Here is a 20,178-nt window from a genome sequence, read left to right as displayed (position 1 = left end):
TCTTGCTTGTGCTGTTCTCACTCAGGCAGAAGCCCTCCAGCATTACAAGGGATGCAGCTGAGATGGGGATCTGGCACCAAGTCTGAGGTGGTTCAGATGGGAATGTAGGGCTATTAAACTGGAATGCAGCTTGTGATGGGGTGCAGAGCCTAATGTGGCTCAATGCTTCTACTTTTCTGTTCCTCCTGCCTGTGCTTGAATTCCATGGAAGCCCTGGAGCTACCAAAAGCCATCACTTTGAAGCTTATCATTCTCTCTTCCATATGTTCAGGGGCTAGCTCACAGACTCAGCAAGCCCTGCCAAAGGCTTCCTTTTGCATGTTGCCTGTTTGAACCCAGATACTGTCCATATCAGTTATGATCTGATAGATGTTCATTCTTAGGTATTAAATAAATGCAAGAGTTTGGGTATACTCCACAAAATCCACCACTGCAGCTGAACAAGAAGAAAGGAGTGTCAAGTGAGGAAGGATGGCTACTGTCCTGCTAACCATATTCTGAGGCATTCTGGAAGTTCAGTAGTAGCTTGTAGAACCAGTGTCATTTGTGTAGAATCAGAACACAGCATCCAGATGGGTAGAATCCATCTCCCTCTCTGTTAAACGGAGCTTCTACAAACTCCTCCCTGTGAAAAAGCCCTTCAAGTCTTGGCATGCCTTGAAAAGCCCAACAAAAAGGAGTTATCTTGCTGGGCTCTACCCACCTTGGATCAGCACCATCCAATATTCATGGTAAACCAAAGCAAAATCTTTGGAACCTGGTCTCAGAGAGGATGTGCCAGCACCACTCTCCCAAAAGCCACTGAGGCTGCAGTGAACAAACCCATCATTCTCAGTGAAGGGTCATTTGGGGTTTGTTTTGGAATTGCAATTGGAGAGCAATTGGAAAGAAAGAGCAAGGAACAGCAGCCCCCTGAGTGGTTCTATTGTCTGTGAGTGATGGCTGCTCATTTTAAACAGCAGGTAGGGATGTAACTCCACTCCATCCCTAGAGATGGAGTGCATGCAGTAGAAGCAGCATAGCCGGGAGCTGTGAGACCTGCATGCCCAAGCAGTTGTAGTAGCACCAGGCAAATCTCTGTCGTTCTAGTGAGATATTCCTACTGATTTAAGAGCCCAAAGGCATCTTTTAGTGCATACAGCTTAACAGTTAGTAAACAATTCACTCCAAGCTGAAGAGTGAATGATTAACAAAGGCAGCCAAAGGACTTCCATATGGCCAATAAACACACAGAGAAAATGTTTAACTTGTCACCAGAAATAAAATCACCTTAAAGTGGAGTCTGATAGTATTTGTTTGCTTTGCAAGAAACACCCATTTTCTTTACAGAGGGCTAGTGGCAATGAAACTTAAGATGAGCCTTTTTTCTCAGGCTCATACACATTATCAGTGTTCCCATTCTCTGGGTGACTGAACAGAACCCAAGGGGAATAAAGACTTTTGGAAATAAGATATCCCAAAATTCAGCTGTGAATGTGGCTTGACAAAGATTCTTCCCCTGACAGCCAAACATCAGTTTCTGCCATTTTTTCCCAGTGTTATCCTTTCTCTGAGATGAAATGAAGCATGTTATGAAAATACTCTGTCCCTTCCCATAAGGTCTGCACAATGCTCTATGGATTCTCATTACAGAAGAATTTCATTTGTTGTGAATCCAAAGCAACAGTAACAGATTGATTTCCCATTTAAACATGCAAAACCAACAGCTGAGTTGGACACATCCTACCATGCAATACAAAGTCAAAGTAAAATCAGGAGCTTTAAGTGTCTGATCAGAGAGAAATCACCTGCTTGTCCAAAGAGTGAGCAAAGTAATCAGCACTTTCTCTGTCCAGAAAGTGAAAGATCATTGTGTGATGTTACTTGGCCTTTTCCAAACAAAGGATAGAGTGAGCTTTCCCAATTCCAGAGGCAAAAAATGAGCTATTTACACAGGAGGAGCAACAGCCTAATTAAGAGCTGGTTTATTGCAGAACAAATAGAGATCCTCTCTGCTGTAGGGCATAATGAAGCCAGTAATTGCATTGATGGAGTGGTTAAACTTGTGCTTCCTGTGGTGAAGGAATGACAGACCAGTAAGGTAGAAAAACATTAAGCAGGGATTGATGTGAAATGTAGAGAAACCAGTGAATGACAGGGAGGAGGGAGCTGACAAATTGGTCTCTATCCTGACTGACTACAGAACATGAGGACAGTCAAAAAAGGTAGAAGAAACATGAAATTCAAATCCGTTCCAGGGAGCCCAAGTCACTTGTATAACTCCTTGCCACATGATATAAGAAATTAAGAGTTTAGAAGGGTTGAAGATAGGATTTAAAATGTGACCTTTCATCAAGAGTTTTAACATCAAATTGGTTGGTTTCAAGCAGGATTTTGGGACAGTTTATAATCCCTCATGTTCAAGGAGGGTCTTTGATTTGGCAGCTACCTGGTTTCTGCTGTCAGAGGTATGGAGCATGTGTAACACTTCTCTCATTGGCATAGCACTGAGCCACAAGGTATAGTCAGAAAGGGTTGGCCTTTCTCTAGAGCATCCACAATCAACTGGGGCCAGACACAATATGCTGGACTCATGTCTAACCGGGCTGTTCTTGGAACAGCATCACTTCCTAAGACCTCTGCAAATATCTTTGCCTTGCAGACAGGGGTAAAAGACTTCACATTTACAAATGATACAAGAGGAGCAGAACACATTTCCAGGAAGTACTGGTTTAAAAGCCAGTGGAGTCCCAGCGGCATAGCAGTGATAAATTATTCACTGTGATTAGCTGACTGCTAAGGACTACCTGCTGACTCCTTCTGCTCAGCGCTTTTATTTCTCTTCCCCTTGCTGATCCTTCATGCTTTTTGGATTATGGACTTGGCTGTAAACTGAACCAGTCTTCAGGTCACGGCGGGTTCAACTCATTTTATAGTGCAGTAATTCAGTCTTGGGTTTGTATTTGGAAATGTGGAGCACTGGAGGAGGGAGACCTAGACAAAGCGAGGTTCCTCACCATGCTGTTTTTTCTTATAGAGGTTGCTCGCCTAATTTCCTTCCATATCAAAATGTAAGACCCAGTCCTGTGACTGTTGAAAAGCAGCCACAGTTTAAGACCTTCCCCTGATGAAATGTCTTATTCCATCCTTGTTACATAGGAGACCATGTTCTCACCTGCACTTTTTTGGCTGCTGCTTGCCCTCAGTTTCAGGTGTCTACCATCCAGCACCAGGCTCTCCCCCTTTCAGCACCCTCTACCCCACACTTTACCACTGCACATTACTGTGCCACAAAGCTGCCAAGCGCACTGGGAGGTGAATAAATCAGAGCACATTGGGCTGGAAAGCAGGATTTTGTCCCTGACACTGGTTTCCACCGGATTTGGCTGAGCATGCCACTGGGCTGAGATTCAGTGAACATTGGCAGCAGTACCAGTTGAAGTGGCCTTCACGGCCCTCCTCCCCCATCACAGTCCTGCCACCACAGGTCATTTCCTCCCCTGGGCCCCTTCCTCAGTCACGCTGGTACAATTGTGTAGCTGGGAAGGAAACTGCTCCAGAGAAGGGATCAGAGAGCAGCCATAAAAAGTGGTCACTTTTAGTGTTGATCGGTTCCCAATCCCATTCACCACCTGGCCCACAATAAGTATCCTACAGCAGAGCTGTAGGAGCTGGGTTTGGGTGCAGGCTGCATAAATCATGGCAGTCAGAGAAAGAAGCTGCTATTAACCTAGAAAATAACTTTGTGGATAGAAACAAGGGTTCCATAGCTTGGCACAAGACAGAAGGAGTTTGACTGCATGCAATTTTCCAAGGTTGAACCAGGATAGATTAACAGGTATAGGTCATTATCATCACTCTTTCTCGTATGGGAAAAGTTTGCTTCAGTGTCTCTTGCAAACAGGACTAAATAGATTGGGTAGGTAAGGAAACTTTTTACACTCATGGAACAGTGATGCTCAGTTTTCGTTATCTAAGTAAGTAAGTAGCTTGTTCAGTACAATGCTTGTGAACGCTAATCTAAGGCCCTGCTGTTTTACAAGGAAGCCAGCACTGGTTTGTACTTTGGCGGTTAAGTTTATGTGTCCTGTGGTGATAGCATCAGGCACACAGTCCCCAAGGATTTCTGTGAGAATTTACGTTCATGAAGGCTACGACATGACATCTTATCCCTGATCCAGCCAAGTCAAGCCCATGGCTACCATTAACTATAGGTCTCATCAAAGTCTCATCAAAGTAAAACTCGCTGGCTGTAAGTGATTTCTCGTATTCAGGTCTTAAAGGGTAATTCACTATAAAAGCAGCAGCCAAGTCTTAAATGATTCTGCAGCACAGCAAGAACTTCAACAAGATGCAAAGATAAATCACTCCGACAGCGCACAGTGAAATAGATTGGACCTCAGCGGCCCAGAGTTCGGGTGGAGATCTGGAGCAGCACTGAAACCTCTTTGAGCATTTATGCTTGGCTCTGAAGGGGTAGGAGGCTCCCCATGTGTTCCGCCCTTCTCAGATGCTGTCTCTTAGCCCAGCAGGACTCCCTGCTCCAAAGGCCCCAGCATTTTTATCAGCAGATGGAGCCAGGCAGGGGCCCAGTTATTCACTGGCTATGAATATGAGGCATTGGGTCGAGGGAGGGGATTCTCCCTCTTCACTCTTTTTCAGCCTACAAGAAATCTGCAGAGGGGCTTTTTACAAGGGCATGTAGGAATACGACAAGGGGGAATGGTTTCAAACTGACAGAAGGGAGATTGAGATGAGCTCTTAGGCAGAAGTTCTTCACTGTGAAGGTGCTGAGGCCCTCACACAGGTTGCCCAGAGAAGCTGTGGCTGCCCCATCCCTGGCAATGTTCAAGGCCAGGTTGGAGCAACCCGCTCTAGTGGAAGGTCTCTCTGCCCGTGGCAGAAGGTTGGAACTGGATGAGCTTTGAGGTCCCTTACAACCCAAACCATTCCATGACTCTACGATCTTTAAGTCAGTGGCCTGGACATGAGACTCAGAAGGTCAGGCATTGCAGCCCATTATCATGTACATGGTTTGTGGGCAGGATAAATCATTCGAGGATGCCACAGCTGATTCATAGCTATGGACTGGCCATCTTTTATCTAATTATATCGGAAAGATCTTTAATGCAGAAAGATCTAATCACTTTGACTTGCTTGTGGAGGATAAAAGGGAGAAAATGTAACTTCCAAGAATCAGGAAAAAAAGAAAATCCCTGTAGACATACTGGTTTAGAAAGATCCAGCATAGTGACAGCAAAGTAATATCTAACAGCATATAGCAAATATATATGTGCAGTGAAGGGGGATTTGGTTGTATATAAAGTCAAAGCCTGATCTCCCAGTCCTTACACAGTTATCAACACAAATATCAAGCTGCATTATGTAGACAAATAATGCTTCATCCAAATAACAGCTCTTTCCTCTGTGATCTGATGCTTTGCTGTCTCTCTGAGCCAATAAACCACTTTCAAATTTAATAGAGAATTGTTTCTCCATCATGGAAATGAATGCAGAGTGCTGATTATATAGATCTAAATGCAATTTGTTTGGTCAAGCCAAAGATGTTTTTGGGGACAGTGTGGTCCCATGACAACAGCACACAGTAAAAGGGAGCTCAGATTGGACCAGAAATTGTTTGTCTGTTTGGCAAGAAACAGAGCTCTGAAGTTTAAAGGAAGAAGTAATTAGATAGTGAGCTGGGACTGCTGACAGACCACTGCAAGTCTTGCTTACCCAAGCCACGCTCCCATTCCATGGGGGAAGGGAGGACGACAGCCTCTGGGAAAATCATTGGTAGGGTTGTTTCCCACATCAAATTACACAGGAAACCTTCTATTTTTTGTTTTGGGAAGGGAAATAAAAAAGAAATCCCCCAGACTAATAGAAACACAGGAATGAATGAAAGTGTGGCAGGATGGAGGACTATGTTACAGTGCAGCATCCCCATCTCATGACCTGGGGGGCACCCGCAGCAATGGGTCACACTAACTCATAGGTGACAGCCCACGGAAATCTCTTGGTAAATCTGCCCCTGAAACAAGAAACTATTTTTCTGAGCTAAGATGGTGCTGTTCTGCCTGGACCAAATCCTTCCTCCTTCACTTTAACTAGTTTGACAGAAGTATGATTGATGGAAACAGGGTTGGCTTGAGGCAGAACACAAATCCATGCCCGGAAACCATGGCCCCACTGAAATCACTGGAACAAAACTGCCATTGACTTCACTGGAGCTGTGATTTCCATACAGTTTAAGGCCAAAAAGGGACCGCTCAGAACCTCCACCCTGACCTTCTGCATAACTCAGCCTCTTGAATTTTGCTTACTAGTTTGTTCAGTGGAGGGAATTACATTTCCAAGGAGGAATTCTTTTTTGTTCTGTTTGTTTTGTCTTTAAAGTGGAAAACAAAAGACTGGAGAGTTTGTAGCTGCACTCATGGAAGCTATGTGAAAATGCTGTCATTGTTCAGCTCCATTGTTTAGTACCAGTTTTAGTAATGGGATGTCATGCAGGGTTGGCTCTTGCCCATAGTGTAGGCAAGGGATTGCATTTGGGCTGTTAGAAACGTGCCATGCCATTTCCCTGCCTTTCCTAGAAGGCTTTCAGAGTGCTCAGTCTGGGTGGTAGCCCATGCATTTGGAGGGATGATTGTTCCTGCTGCATAGTATTATTTAACAAAGCATTAATCATCTTAAGAAGCTGCAAGACTTGAAGGACTGGGAGAAGCCATATAGGTCAGTAAGTCCAACAGCAACTACAGTTGGTCATTTATTAGATGCTTAGAATCAAAGCAAAATTTGGGTCAAAAAGGCCTCTGGAGGTCTCTAAACCAGCCTCCTGCTCAAAATTGGGACCAACTTCAGAGTTTATCAGGTTACTCACAGCCCTAGTGTTTGACCACCTTCACTGACTGGTGCTTTTTTATACACGGTTCGGGGTTTTTTATATATCTAGTCAGAATTTCCCTTGCTGCAACCCTGCAACCTGTGCCCACTGCCTCTTATACTTTCAGTGGGCACCTCTGAGGAAAGCCTGTCTATGTCCATCACCTTTGTAAATCCCCTTCAGGTCACCAACAAGAGCAGACAAAATGCAGGTAGATCCTCTGTAGACTTCTGTAGATGGTTTGATTCTGAAGAGCCACCAAGCATGGTATCTGAAATCCCTGAGAGCGTGTGCATTGCTAAGTAACCCTGTCCTGCCTGTGCCCCATCTCATGTGCTTCAGGGGAAGACACACAGAGAAAGAAAACATGACACCAAATACCTCAGCATTTGTATCTGCTTCTTAATAGATCAAATACAGAACAGTTCACACAGTGTACAGCCTCAGTGCACTTGCCCAGTGCCAAGTCCAGAAGGGAGAAGAGGACCCAGTACCCCAACCCCAGGGTAGAGATGCTTTACAAAAGGTTTACCTATTACAAAAGGTACTATTTGGGCATGTTTCTCTAGGTACCATAATCCAGAGAGCACTGTGTTGCCCTTCAGCAACAGCCTCCATCCTCACCTTTGGCTGCAGAGCAACACAGGAGCCAGCAACAGCCTCATTACTGACAGGGGATCCCAAATGGTCCCTCCACGGGATACACAGCCAAGGCTTTCCCAAGCACAGCCTAATGTAGATTAACTCACCTCCCCACACCTCAGCAAAGTCCAGGTCACCGAGAACAGGAGTGGCCAAGCCATAAACACTCCCCTATGCGTCATTCACAGAACGCCCTCCCTTCTTTATCAGGAGCATCTTTCAGTGCTCTCCCACTGACCCTACCTGCTGCTGTGTGCAAACTTCACAGAACCAGCCCCACGGTCAATAACCATGGTAAAACTCAGACTCACATGGCTGAAGTGGATGCAGATCCTGGGGCCTCCTCTCCTCCAGGCTCAGCATAATTAGGGAGCAGCCAGCAAACCACAAGTGCACTCACAAAAGAAGCTTGCGTCTGAAGGGCTTTGACTGCAGCTTCTTGTAAGTACTCACAAACATCTGGTGCCTGGCAAGCTCGCCTGCCTCTTGGAAGGGGTTTCCAATGAGAAAATTCCTGTAGCTTGCACCTGAAGCCTCTGGAGCACACCATGCAGCACTCGGATCTCTCCCCTGGCTCCTCTTTTAAGTTGCCAGCTTTGCGGAAAAGCCATTTCTGGCACTGGCTGCCCCTCCATGGCCTCCCCACCCACCCCAATGCATTTTTAACGGTGCACATGGTCCAACAGGGGACAGTTGTTCCCTTGAATGTTCATGGGTTGATAAGCAGTTTTGTTAATTCAAGTGATAGTGTCAGTTCCAGTTTTATTGGTGCAATGAAACAGGGCCCACACTGGGGACAGTCACCCCAGGGAAGAGGCAAACAAGGGTAATGCACTTCCCCCTTTCTAGCAGCCCCTTTCACATGCTTGAGCGTGCAGCCACACTCAAAAGCCAGTCTCAGAGAGACTTCCTTAAGCATCTATTGAAGATTAAATGATCTCATGTGCAGCCTGTAATGATGGCCACTACCAAAAATTGTTCCCATCTGAAAGCTGCACTGTGCTCCCTGATCCAAATCGGGCTGCTGACCTCAGAAGAGATCCCAGTGGGCAAACCACCACATCACAGAAGCTCAGCCCACCACGAGCACCACTAATTGTGCCCTTGTCTGCAGACTCCGAGTCAAGGCAGCTGCTAAAGGGCAGGGGAGCTGTGCTCTCAGCTTGTATTACGAAGTGACTCTCTCCTGAGCCTCTTTTCCAGTGTGTCTGGGGAGATGCTGTCTCAGTCCCTGCTGTGAGGTACCTTTTGTCTGGCAAAAATCACTGCACCCCTAATATGACTCAGTTAAAGCCTATATGAATCGTCTCATTCACAAAAGTAGGCGCTGGATTCAGCGCTGCGAAGTAGCCAAAGACCATCATAAGCCAAATAACCTAAACCCAGGTCCAGCCTTCGTGCAGGAAGAGGCAAACCTGCCATGAACATGGATGCTTTGACCCAAACTAGCCCCCAAACCAGCACACATCTGCTGTCACTGCATTTCCACAAGACTCTTGAAACTACAACCAGCTCCCTGCTGTTGTCTCATATTCCCCAGTGAAGGCTGCAAGTGGTAAAAGGATCTTGATGGGTAAAAGTTATGCTTCCATTTAAGAAGACCCACTAATGGCACCTTGTGCATCTGTCACTGAATTAACATCAATTTGAATCCATACATAACTGGTGAAGGGAACAGCTTGCTTACATTAGAGGTCTGGCTGAAGGGAGACCTTGGGCTTTGCTTCTCCTGGGGGGTTGTGATCAGTGAACAAGAAAGCAGATACTTCCTTGTGGGTATTCACAGCTTTGCAGATAGGATCCCTTAGGCAGGTTGAGACTTCTGAGATCAATGTGGGCAAAGGGAATGGGAGACTGCAGAATAACATTTGGGGAGCAAAGGCAGTTACAGCAACCATAAAACGCACGTGCACGTTCTGGAGAGCAAAGCTATGGAACAAGAGGCACAGCCTCAGGTTGTGGGGTCACTTTCACTCCCTCCCTCACAAAGGTGCCTCTTTCTACACCCTGCCAGGAAAAACAAAGAAACTGAATGTAAAAATGCAGCAATATGGGGCTCCAGTGCCCAAAACGTAGGTGTCTAATGCTGTTTTAGGCACTGCTGGGGGATCCAAGATATCTGCAAAGGGCTGGCAGATACAACATCAGAGCCATGGCAGACTCCATCCCGGGATACCCCAGGGCATGGAATGCGGCACTCACGCCTACATTTGGGCATCTGAACAGCTCCCCAGAGCACCGAGTGTTTGGACAGTTGGAGTTAATCATGGAAGGGAAACGGAGCTGCAGTGAGGTTTGGTAGCAGAGTGGGTAGAATAGGAAAGGATTCGAGCACAGGGAACAATCTGGCTTAGTCCGAGGGAGAAGGACAGGGAGGAGCACAGCTGCCAGCAGCTCAGAAAAGGCTTTCAAATTCTTTCTGCATCATGCTGAAGTTTAGTCGTAAGTGACAACAGGGGACCCTGGGACAGCGAGATGCTGTCTGAAGGGTGTGGCCTGCTGAGCTTTTAGACTCTGATGTGTTCCACATGTCTGAGCGCCTCCCAGACACGTCCTCTGCACATGCTACGCAGCCACATTATCCTCCGCGTCTTGGGACAGGCATCTGGAAGTGTGGAGGTATGTTTTCAGCAGCCCACATCACAGTCTCAGGCCTGACCCCAGTTGTCAGTGGGAGTTTAGGCCCCAAACTTCCTTCCAGTGCTTTTGAAGCTGGAGGCTTGCAGGGGAGACAGACTTCAGGTTTAGACCTCAGCTCCTGGTTTAACCCTTTCACCTTGTGCCTGTCCTCCCTCCTTGGGTAAAACAGGGGGTATTTCTGTGCTTCCTTTGATGATGACAACTTTTATGCAGCAATTAATTTTTCCAGTGGAGGAATAACATAATCCTCTGAGGAGAGTGTGAGCCAGCCCTTCAAGCTTCCCATCCCTCCTGGCCCCTTTCCTCCCTTACCCTCCTGCAACACAGACAGCCCAAGAGTATGGAGCAGCTCAGTGCCCTCCTTATCTCAGCCTTCCTTCTAAACACCCTGTTATAGAAAGAAAACAAAGAAACAAGTAAATAAATAATAAATAAGTTGGTTAGAAACTTTTCCCAAGTATTTTCAGTTTTGCTGCTCCTGAGATATCAGCGAGGACGAAATTGTGGGTCCTCGCCATGGCTTGGTTTATTCCCTGGATTGCACCTCCATCAGCAGCTTAATCAGTGCAAATCAAATTACTCCTCCTGTTTACTTATCTCCAGAGCGCTGGCACTGGCAAGTGGTTTATCTCATCATGGCAGGAGCCAGCGCCTTCCTTGGGGGTAGGACAGGATCTCCACAGAAGCTGCTTGTAGTGGGAGAAGGGGTACAAATCAGGAAAGCTCTGCTGGCTCTGCTCCCCAGCACTGAGGTTACGCTGCTTCTTGCTAAGGGTAGTGGAGGAAGCCAACATGCAGGATGCCCAAGGGGTGGAGGCTGCCTCCTCCTTGTGAATGAGCAGCCTGGAAGCCAGGGTTTGCGATTTTGGCTGATTTGTAAAGAGGAGGTGGTGGTGGCCCTGTCCATTGCAGTGACATGTGGTTTGCAAGTGCGGTGGTTTGTAGAGCTGACACCGCATCCTTCATGCTGCTTCTGTGGTCAGTCTTCCCTCCTGCCTGGGAGATGAGGGCTATGCCATGGCAGAGGTGTGGGGTACAGGGACTGTGTGAGCCCATCCAGGAGCACCTACACTCAGCATACATTCAGTGTACAGCCAGAGCGAACACTGAGCATGGCCAATGCTGATGCTGGGGCAGGGCACAGTCAGTACCCAGCAGACCTGCATTTCACTCCCATGACTGAGTAAACTGGATTCTCCCATTGCCCAGAGAAGCTGTGGCTGCCCCATCCTTGGCAGTGTTCAAGGCCAGGCTGGACGGGGCTTGGAGCAACCTGCTGTAGTGGAAGGTGTCCCTGCCCATGGCAGGGGGGGTGGAACTGGATGAGCTTTAAGATCCCTTCCAACCCATTCTATAATTCTATGACTGCTTCATGCCACAGTTCCCCCCTTGGTGACAATGTCTCCACACTGCTTTGCTATGCCCAACAGGGCAGCCTGTACAACAGAGGCAGAAATATGCCTTTGTTATTGCTGCGTTTCACATCACCGGGAGCACGCTGGAGCCTCGGGCAACACCAACACGAGTCTTCCAGTGCCTGGGTAGATGAACTGACCCTGTTCCTGCGAGTTTTATGTTTATTTTGGGGCAAAAGCAGCGCTGGGTATCATAAGACAGCCCGTGGAGGTCTCCCCCACCCAGCCAGGCCACCTTCACCCCTCCCAGGTCCGCGCTGTGTACCCACAGCCCCGAAGGCAATGCTGCTGTGCCAGAGCACAGCTCCCGGAGGGATAATCAGCCGAATCCCGGGTTTCCCTTGCCGTGCATGTATCCGACCCGTACTAACCCTGCCAAGTGAAACGGGCGCCCTCCCCCGTCCGTCCCCCCCACTTCCAGCACCGGGGCCGGGCAGGTCGGAGCCGGCCGCCGTGGGGCAGCCCCCGGCTGCTGTGGAGAGGGAGGGGAACGGGCGGGACGCGGGGCTGGGCCGGGGCGGGGCGGAGCGGAGCGGGGTGCCGCCGCCGCCGCAGCGCCGGGAGGAAGCGGGGCTGAGTGAGGGCTGGCGCGGAGGCGCCTCACCGCCTTCTTGTTCTCCCCGCAGATCTTCCAATGGAGGCAGCTGGAGAACCTCTATTTCCGCGAGAAGAAGTTCTCTGTGGAGGTGCACGACCCGCGCAGGTGAGCGCCGAGACGGGACGAGAAGGGATAAGCTGTGCGGAGACGGGACGAGCCGTGCCGTGCCGAGCCGAGCTAAACCGGGCTGAGCCATTCCGAGCCGGGCTTTGCAGTGCTGAGTCGGGCTGATCCGTGCCGAGCTATTCCCAGAAGGCCTAAGCCATGCCGAGCCAGGATGAGCCCTCTCGAGCTATTCCGTGCAGGGCTGAGCAGTGCCAAGCCATTCCGAGCAGGGCTTTACAGTGCGGAGCTGAGCTGAGCCGTGCCTAGGGGGGATAAGCCCTGCCGAGCCATTCCGAGCCAGGCTTTGCAGTGCGGAGCCGTCCTGAGCCGTGCCAAGCCGGGCTGAATCGTGCTGACCCATTCCGAGCCGGGATGAGCCGCGCCGAGCCATTCCGAGTCGGGCTTTGCAGTGCGGAGCCGGGTCTTGCCGAGCCATGTCGTGCCGAGGCCGCGCTCCCCACGCTGATGTGCGGGGCTGGCTGCGCTCGGTAACCGGTGAACCCCTAATGAAGGAGCAGCGGGCGCCACGCCGGGGGCTGCCGCTTCCTTCCAGCAGAGCACTAAGGGTTCGGGTGAGTGTTTTCCAGGATGTGTTTCCCCTGGGCTCCCAGCGGTATTTGTTTTCCTCTTCCCTCTATTTTGGCTGCCGGCACCCCCATACCTGCAGGCGGGAGTTGCCTCGTCCCCGTGTTGCACTTGGAGCCCGGAGATGGGCGCCAGATCTCGTACTCGCATGTTTCCTTGTAAATAAATATTCAGTAGTGCAACTGAAAGGAATGGCACGGTACCAGGGCTTTACCGGCTGGCTGGATGCGAGCCCGTCAGTCTTTTTGGCACGGGAGCCTTTCTTTTCCCTTGCTTTACAAATGCAACGCGGCAGAGAGTGAGTTCCAGTGACTGTGCTACATCTAACCAAGTGCATTTGCACCCTCTGCTTGTGTGTGCTAGTGGATGGTGACTGCAGTGACCCATGTGTGTGTTGCTTTGTAGGTTGTTCTCACTAAAAGCAATGTCCCACTTGCAAAATGAGTATGAATCGCTCAGCTGTGAGCCTGTTTCACCTGTTTGCCATGCCTATCTGACTGCTAATGCATGTACTTTTATTAGGAGAATTTTGCATGCAGTTTCTATGCTTATTTGCCCTGATATGAACACAACACACCAGTCCAATGGTGCCTGTCTCCATAGGTGCATTCTGTTAAAGCAGTAACTGAGCGAGCAGCTCGGATCTTGTGCACCTCCAGGTCAGCAGAGCCTTGAGGCATCTGCTTAATTTTAAGCATGTAAATAGTAGCGTGAAACCTAGCAGAGCAAAGTTGAGAATACGCTGGGAGAGCTTCCAGCCATAGGAGCTGTGGGTGCTGCACTCCTTCCCCACCAAACATCTGAAACACATGCTGCAAGCCACAGGCAGCAAGAAGCCCCTCAGCACCCAGGCTGGCCCTTTCCTGGGAGCGGCAATCATAGAATCATAAGATGGTTTGGGTTGGAAGGGATCTTAAAGCTCATCCAGCTCCAACCCCTGCCATGGGCAGGGACACCTTCCACTAGAGCAGGTTGTTCCAAGCCCCTGTGTCCAACCTGGCCTTGAGCACTGCCAGGGATGGGGCAGCCACAGCTTCTCTGGGCACCCTGTGCCAGTGCCTCAGCACCCTCACAGGGAAGAACTTCTGCCTGAGAGCTCATCTCAGTCTCCCCTCTGGCAGGTTAAAGCCATTCCCCTTTGTTCTATTCCTACATGCCCTTGTAAAACGTCCCTCTCCAGATTTACCCCTTTAGGTATTGAAAGACTATTCTAAGGCAAGGAAATAGTTATAATTGCAAGGGAAAGAAACCAAATAGCTCTGGGATCTCAGAATCATGATCTTTGCAACTCAGTGTCATGCATGAAATGTGACCACACAGAGGACCCTCCTCAGTATTGTTTGTATTTAAATGATGGGAATTACTGACACAGAAGAGCTTCCGTTCGTCATTTCATTGTGTTCAACACCAGGAGGACAAAACCCCATCCCAGGTTGTCAGCCTGGTACTTCCTCACTACAAGGAAATTAATGTGGCTGGTTTCTGTACCCACAGAATACCACCACCCGGGTCAAGACAGTGCTCTGTAAAGCAGCGCAGCACATTGGAGTTACATGGTGAGAACACAACTCAGGTTGTAGCCACCTGGCCAAGCGGGATGGACTCCTGCGAGGAGCTGTTTGGCGTGTGGAGGTGGAGGAGTAGCCAACACAGTGCTCTCTCCACATTCCTCTCCATGTAGCCAAACCAGAGCCTGAGTCAGCGAAGCCACAGTCACAGCACAGCAAGCACTGCTCCATGGTTGTGGCCAGGGCTGGACAGCACAATGTGTGTTTGTAAGCCCTGCCTCTGCCCATGGCTTCCTGTCCTGAACAAGCCATTTAAAGTCTCTGCATCGCGGTTGCTTATACCGTAAAAGAGGGAAATGATACATTTTAGGGGGTATCAGCAGGGTTAATTCCATAGGGGCACGCAGGGGAGTCATGGAGAAGAACACCTACGGGCCATGTCTCACAGGTCCCCAAAAGATAGCTGTGAAAAGCAAGTCCACAGCTCTGACCAGCTAAGTCTGCAGGCTTTCTAAGCGGAGCTGCAGATTTGATAGGAAGCATGTACAGATCCCAAAAAGAAAAAATTACTGGAAATCACTGCTTTTAAGATAAGAAGATGAATGGCTTGCAGAGAATGTGTGAGTTCAAAATGAGTAACTGCATTTGAACTGAATAGGATGACCCCAGAATTAAGGCTTTAGCTCATGTCCAAGTGCCTTAATGCCTTAAAGCCTGATACACTGTGGTAGTTTATGTCCCTTAAACGAACATAAAACATCCACAGTGGGATCCCGTTTCCAGCCTCAAATGCGAGAGCACTGCCTATATTCCCTGTGCAGTGACAGGGTGAAGCAGACCAGCACACGCCCTCATTAGGACCATCAGTTGCCATCCTGCTGCATCTGTAGAGAGCTTTCTCACAAGAACACTACTCATAATGGGACCAGGTCTTCTGCTCCAGCCACATGGAAAAGACTCGGCACAGGGTAACACTGAAACATGAGATCCCAGCAGTTTCAGGCCTTGTTTGCGTTGGCCTTGGCTGTTTTCTGAGAAACTTCACTCCGATTTGTAGCTTTGCAATTGGACTGTAACACATTTTGCAGCACTGAGAAGGCTCTGACACAAGAGCTGTCAGCCCTCACCCAGGCTGAAGGTCCCACTTTGCTGCAGAGCTTTGCTTTGCTTTCACTCTTGCCTCTCTCACAACTTTCTTTTCACCGTGGGCCTCCCCATGCTCACCTACAAGGTAGTATCCCACAGGCACAAGAGGAGAGGTGGCCAGTGCAGGTACAGGAGGGAAGCCACTGTCTTAGCAATGCTTGAGGACTTCTAAGTGCTGGTAAAAGAGTTGGCCATCCCTTGCAGTCCACAGTAGAACTTCTGGGCTGTTCTGCAGTGTCACCTCCACATCTGTATTGCACAGAATGCTGCTGACTATGGATTGTGGCAGCCCCTCCACAGCACATCCTGCACTGGCCTCTCTACACCATCCACGTCCCCGTGTTACAGGCTGTAGCAGAAGTGCCATGTTTCTGAGCTAGCCTCTATACCCATTCTCACATCATAATTATACTCCACCACAGCTCTTCTTAACAGACTAGAGAGGAGGACCTCATGTATTCGGGGCTTTGTAGATCGGTGGCTTGGTTTACTCCAGCCAGTGCTGCATCCCTGCAGTAGAAGGAGTTCTGCAACCAGAACACTGTGTGTGAAGGAGCTGAGGGTTGGGAGGAATACTCGAGCAGTTCTGTACAGCTGTGCAAGCATGGGGAAACCTAACCTGTTCCTTTTGCTAATGATTGAGGACAATTGGGAGTCACGGAGAGGAAACATTTAGTTCTCATTTTTCCTGGGTTTATATTCACTCAGCTAATTGCTGAGTCACATTCTTCTCTCCAGGGCACAAAGCAGCCCTCTCCAAGCCTCACAACTCCCCTTTCCCATTACACCTTGGCAAGTCCTGCTACATCTGTTTACAACTGAGGAAATAAAGGTATTTTAAGAGCTTCTCCCACATTCCCTAAAGCAGCCATTGATCCAATGGATCTTTAGTTGTCACCTGGGTCCTAATATATGAGAGCTACTGTCCAAAGCTAGAAGTCGTGGAGGGTATGAGGACTTTGCCTTGGGTGTCTCAGCGATTGAAGAGACACACAGGATTCACACATGCTTTGGCACTGGTGACTCCCCTGGGACACGTAGCAGGTCAGCATCAGCTCAGCCAAACCCAGGAATACAGTCTGAACTGGACAAACTGGAAGATCTCCAGCAAACTGGAGCTTGCTAACTTGAGGAGTTATTTAGAGTAAATGCTTTCCTGGCTGATTGGCTCTTTATTGCTGTTCTCTTAAGCATTTTTTTCCCATTAGCATAAAGGTGTGCACAGTAAAGACAGCAGCTTTTACTATTAGGCCTGTGGTAGGTTTTGCTATAGAGAACAACCTGAAGAAACCTTGGTATAACCCCAGTTAAATCTTTTCTCTCCAGGGCATCTGTGACCAGGAGGACTTTTGGGCATAGTGGCATTGCTGTGCATACGTGGTACGCCTGTCCAGCACTAATAAAGTCTATCTGGGCTATGGCCATTAGTCAACATCAGTTCTACCTGGACAGAAAGCAAAGCAAGGTAAGCATGGTGGAGGTGGGAAGTGCATGTTGTGGTGGGTGAGTCCTTCTCAACTCCTCCCAGTCACAGCAAGGCCAAGTCCAGATGGTGGCTCCTTTCCTGCCCTCCCGTGCCACTTGAGATCAAAAAAATGGGCAGATTGACTCAAAATATCTACTGGCTTTGGCCAGATTGAGGGAATTTGTATCAAATCCATGTCTATGGGAGTGAGGATTGAGGGAAAGGTTGTACTGAACTGTGGCCAAAATGGAGGAGACAATGTTTACAAGCAGATAGGGTCACATCCCTGTCTGGATGGTTTCCACATGTCTTCTGGTACTTGAAGTCTGTCATAAAGTTGGGGCAGCTTCCAGTAACTGAGTTTAAAGTAGCTTCACGCTCTGTACCTGTGTCTGAATCTGTCCCTTGCTTTCTACTATTGTATTTCCTAGAAATGAGGGCTAGGGGTATTATTTCTCTCTACACATAGAATATCACAACAGCAGGGGGGCAGGTTCTGACATCCTGGCCTTAAAAGAAACTGTCTCAATCTGGTGCTGCACAAAGGGCAGCACAATACACAAAAGAAACCACCTTGAAACCAGAGGAGTGTGTGTTTTTCCTCTAATTCCTTTCATCAGCAGTAACTTTAGGCATACCCAGAACAGCAGGAGATTGCTTTGATGACTTTGAGAACACTTTGAGGCAGAAGAGATACTTCTCATGCAGACAGCCCTCTCCACATGAGCCTGCTGGTGTTTAACTTTACAGAGATGTGACTCAATACAGAGTCTGTATTGAATGAGCACCTTCTCATACAGCTGCTTGCATTGTTCCCCATCCCTAGGAGATGGCAGGTCCTCCAAATGGCTGAAACAGTCTTAACATCATGCCTCTCCTGAAAGCACTGCCCGTATTTTCAGGCAGGGGCTGCTCCCTCCCTTGCACAGCCCATGGACATATGAGGTCTCTTCATGATCCAGTTCAGACCACTAAACTGGCAGAAAAATACTTCTTTTTCCTGTTTTTTATTTGCTGCATTATTTTTCTGCCAGTTCAGTATTTTGGCTTGCTGAAAGTACATGAAGGGCCATGAGTGTGCTATTAGTCCAGCTTACTCTAAACCATCTGACATTGCTTTCCCATCATGATCTCTGTGCCTTTATTGTAAAGTGGATAGTACTTTTGGGTGCCTTGGGCAGCACACATGGTTACACTCACTTTGGCCATATCCCATCTAATGCAAAGAAATAGGATTCTTCATAGTTGCTGTGAGCTGTATGGAAATTAGGGGCCTAGATAACTTCCCACCCCCGAGTGCCAGCTGTGACTATGGACAAAATGCACCCTATACACCAAGTACCACTTTCCGGTCCCCCTCCTCTGCACCAGGGCAGTGCACAGCCCTCTCTGTTGTGCTCTCAACAAAACCAGCTCAGCAAACAAACACAACTTTATATTTTTCTGTGCTTTTAGCCAGCTGGATTTGCTGATCTAGCTGCAAGGTATTTAGGTCACAAGCAACCCACAGACAAAAGGAGATTCCCTCCTCCTCCCACTTCTTCACTAAGAAACTGCGTCTCTTAAATGCCCAGCACTTCCCATCAGTGGCTCCTTTTGTTGTTGGCAGATTGTGTTTCAATCTGGTCTCCCCTCGCTCACACTCCTACAGACAGCACCATCCACCAGCCCCCATTTGTCAGCCTGTCACATCTGTGTGCTTTGTCACAATAATGCCAATGGTCATGCTGAGGCTTTGAAATGAAGGCCTACGAAATATTTGTGTCCCTTTCTCTGAAGGGAGCTGGTATTTTACTCTGTTGTCCTTGTCTTTGACGTGACACTATCGAGATTGATAGATCCATCAATTTGAATTGATCAGTTCATCCTGCTGGTCACTCCAGGACACTGTACTCATGTGTGCTTTGCTTTTTGAAACCATGAAACAGAGTGGGGTGTTGTGAAATGTCTTCGTTTCGGCTCTCAAGGGCTTAAGACAAACATTTATTTGAGTTTCAGGTTGCATGGGCTTGCATCCCCTTAAATCTCAGCCCCCATTTCAGCTGAATCCCCAACTTCAAAGCAAAACTTAGCTATTCCTTTCTTTTATGTCCAAACTTGCCATTTCATATAGCTTTGACAGAAGAAAGAATAATAAAAACAGACTTAGAAGAAAAAGCCTGCTGGAGCTCACTGCATCTGACCCTTCACTCTAGGGATGGAGATTAGATGGCAGGAGATACAAAGCAGTGATAAAGCAAGCTTGAACTCTGTGCTCCTCACATAACTGGGCATCAGTTGGATATGCACCGCTCCACTGAACAACCCCATTAATGTGATTTTAGAAAGAAATAAAACCAGGTTTGCCTGGATTTTGACCATTTTGCAAGGAAATGAGGTCCCAGCCTTTCTTGCAGCCCCACTTCCCACTGAACTCCTGCCAGCTCACCCATTTCCCACCATCTCCTCCCTGCTGATCTGTCTCTCCCTGCAACCAACGCATAATGTGGAAACTGAGAAGATGCCCACAATGAACATGTCAGTGTGCAGAATACCTGTCAGCTTCCTTTGTTTTCTGGAAGGGAGATGCAGCAGGACTTCAAGGCATGCCTTTACTCCATTGACTGCACTGAGTCAATCAAACATTTGGCTTAGAAGGCTTGAGAAGTCCCATTTTGTGGGAATTTCCAACAGCATGTTCCTCCAAGTGTGAGGCTTTTTGGCTGAATGGACCAGTAGAGAATAGGCCAAGGGTTCAAAAATGTCACCTGCAGCACAGCCCCGTCACTGCAGGCAAGAGGGATAATGCTCGTCCTCCTGCAGCTGCAGAGGGAGCAGGGACACTGAGCTCTTGGTGAGCCTTTGGTGAGCCTTAGCACCCCGGCAGGCGAGACCCAGCCTGGACAGGGCCAAAGAGCCAGGAGGGCCTCCAGCTCCAGTGTCTTGGCTGCCTTCCTGCCCCCATTGTTGCCTGTTTTTCTCTTGAGTGGCATGGTTTAGTGTGGGGTGTCCCTGCCCATGGCAGGCAGGTTGGAACCAGATGATCCTGAGGTCCTTTCCAACCCTAACTATTCTATGATTCTATGATTCTATAAATCCATCCCCAGTGTCCATCTACTCTTGCATTTCAGTGATGGATTTGTCTTCACCCTCTGACCTTGTCAGAACAACACGGGGGATGAGTTTGGCCCCATGCTTTGAAATGACTCATGAATGAGCCAGTATCCCTC

The 20,178-nt window shown here is 48.5% G+C and overlaps 1 protein-coding gene across 6 annotated transcripts in view; it reads left to right on the top strand.

Annotated features, from left to right (window-relative positions):
• Positions 1-20,178, top strand: part of FRMD4A (FERM domain containing 4A) — a 380,055-nt gene that overhangs the window by 327,279 nt on the left and 32,598 nt on the right. For all 6 annotated transcript variants that reach the window (XM_061467212.1, XM_061467215.1, XM_061467216.1 and 3 more), the window contains 2 exons: positions 12,189-12,265; positions 16,831-16,969. In XM_061467212.1, coding sequence (XP_061323196.1) covers positions 12,189-12,265; positions 16,831-16,969 — 216 coding nt within the window. The remainder of the gene's footprint in view (positions 1-12,188; positions 12,266-16,830; positions 16,970-20,178) is intronic.

This window comes from Pezoporus flaviventris, unplaced genomic scaffold (genome assembly GCF_033815535.1).
Source record: "Pezoporus flaviventris isolate CSIRO_AGI_PZ_B2104156 unplaced genomic scaffold, CSIRO_AGI_Pfla_v1 ptg000045l, whole genome shotgun sequence".
NCBI lineage: Eukaryota > Metazoa > Chordata > Aves > Psittaciformes > Psittacidae > Pezoporus > Pezoporus flaviventris.
Note: the sequence above shows the minus strand (reverse complement) of the source record. Positions and strands in the feature narration are given on the sequence as shown.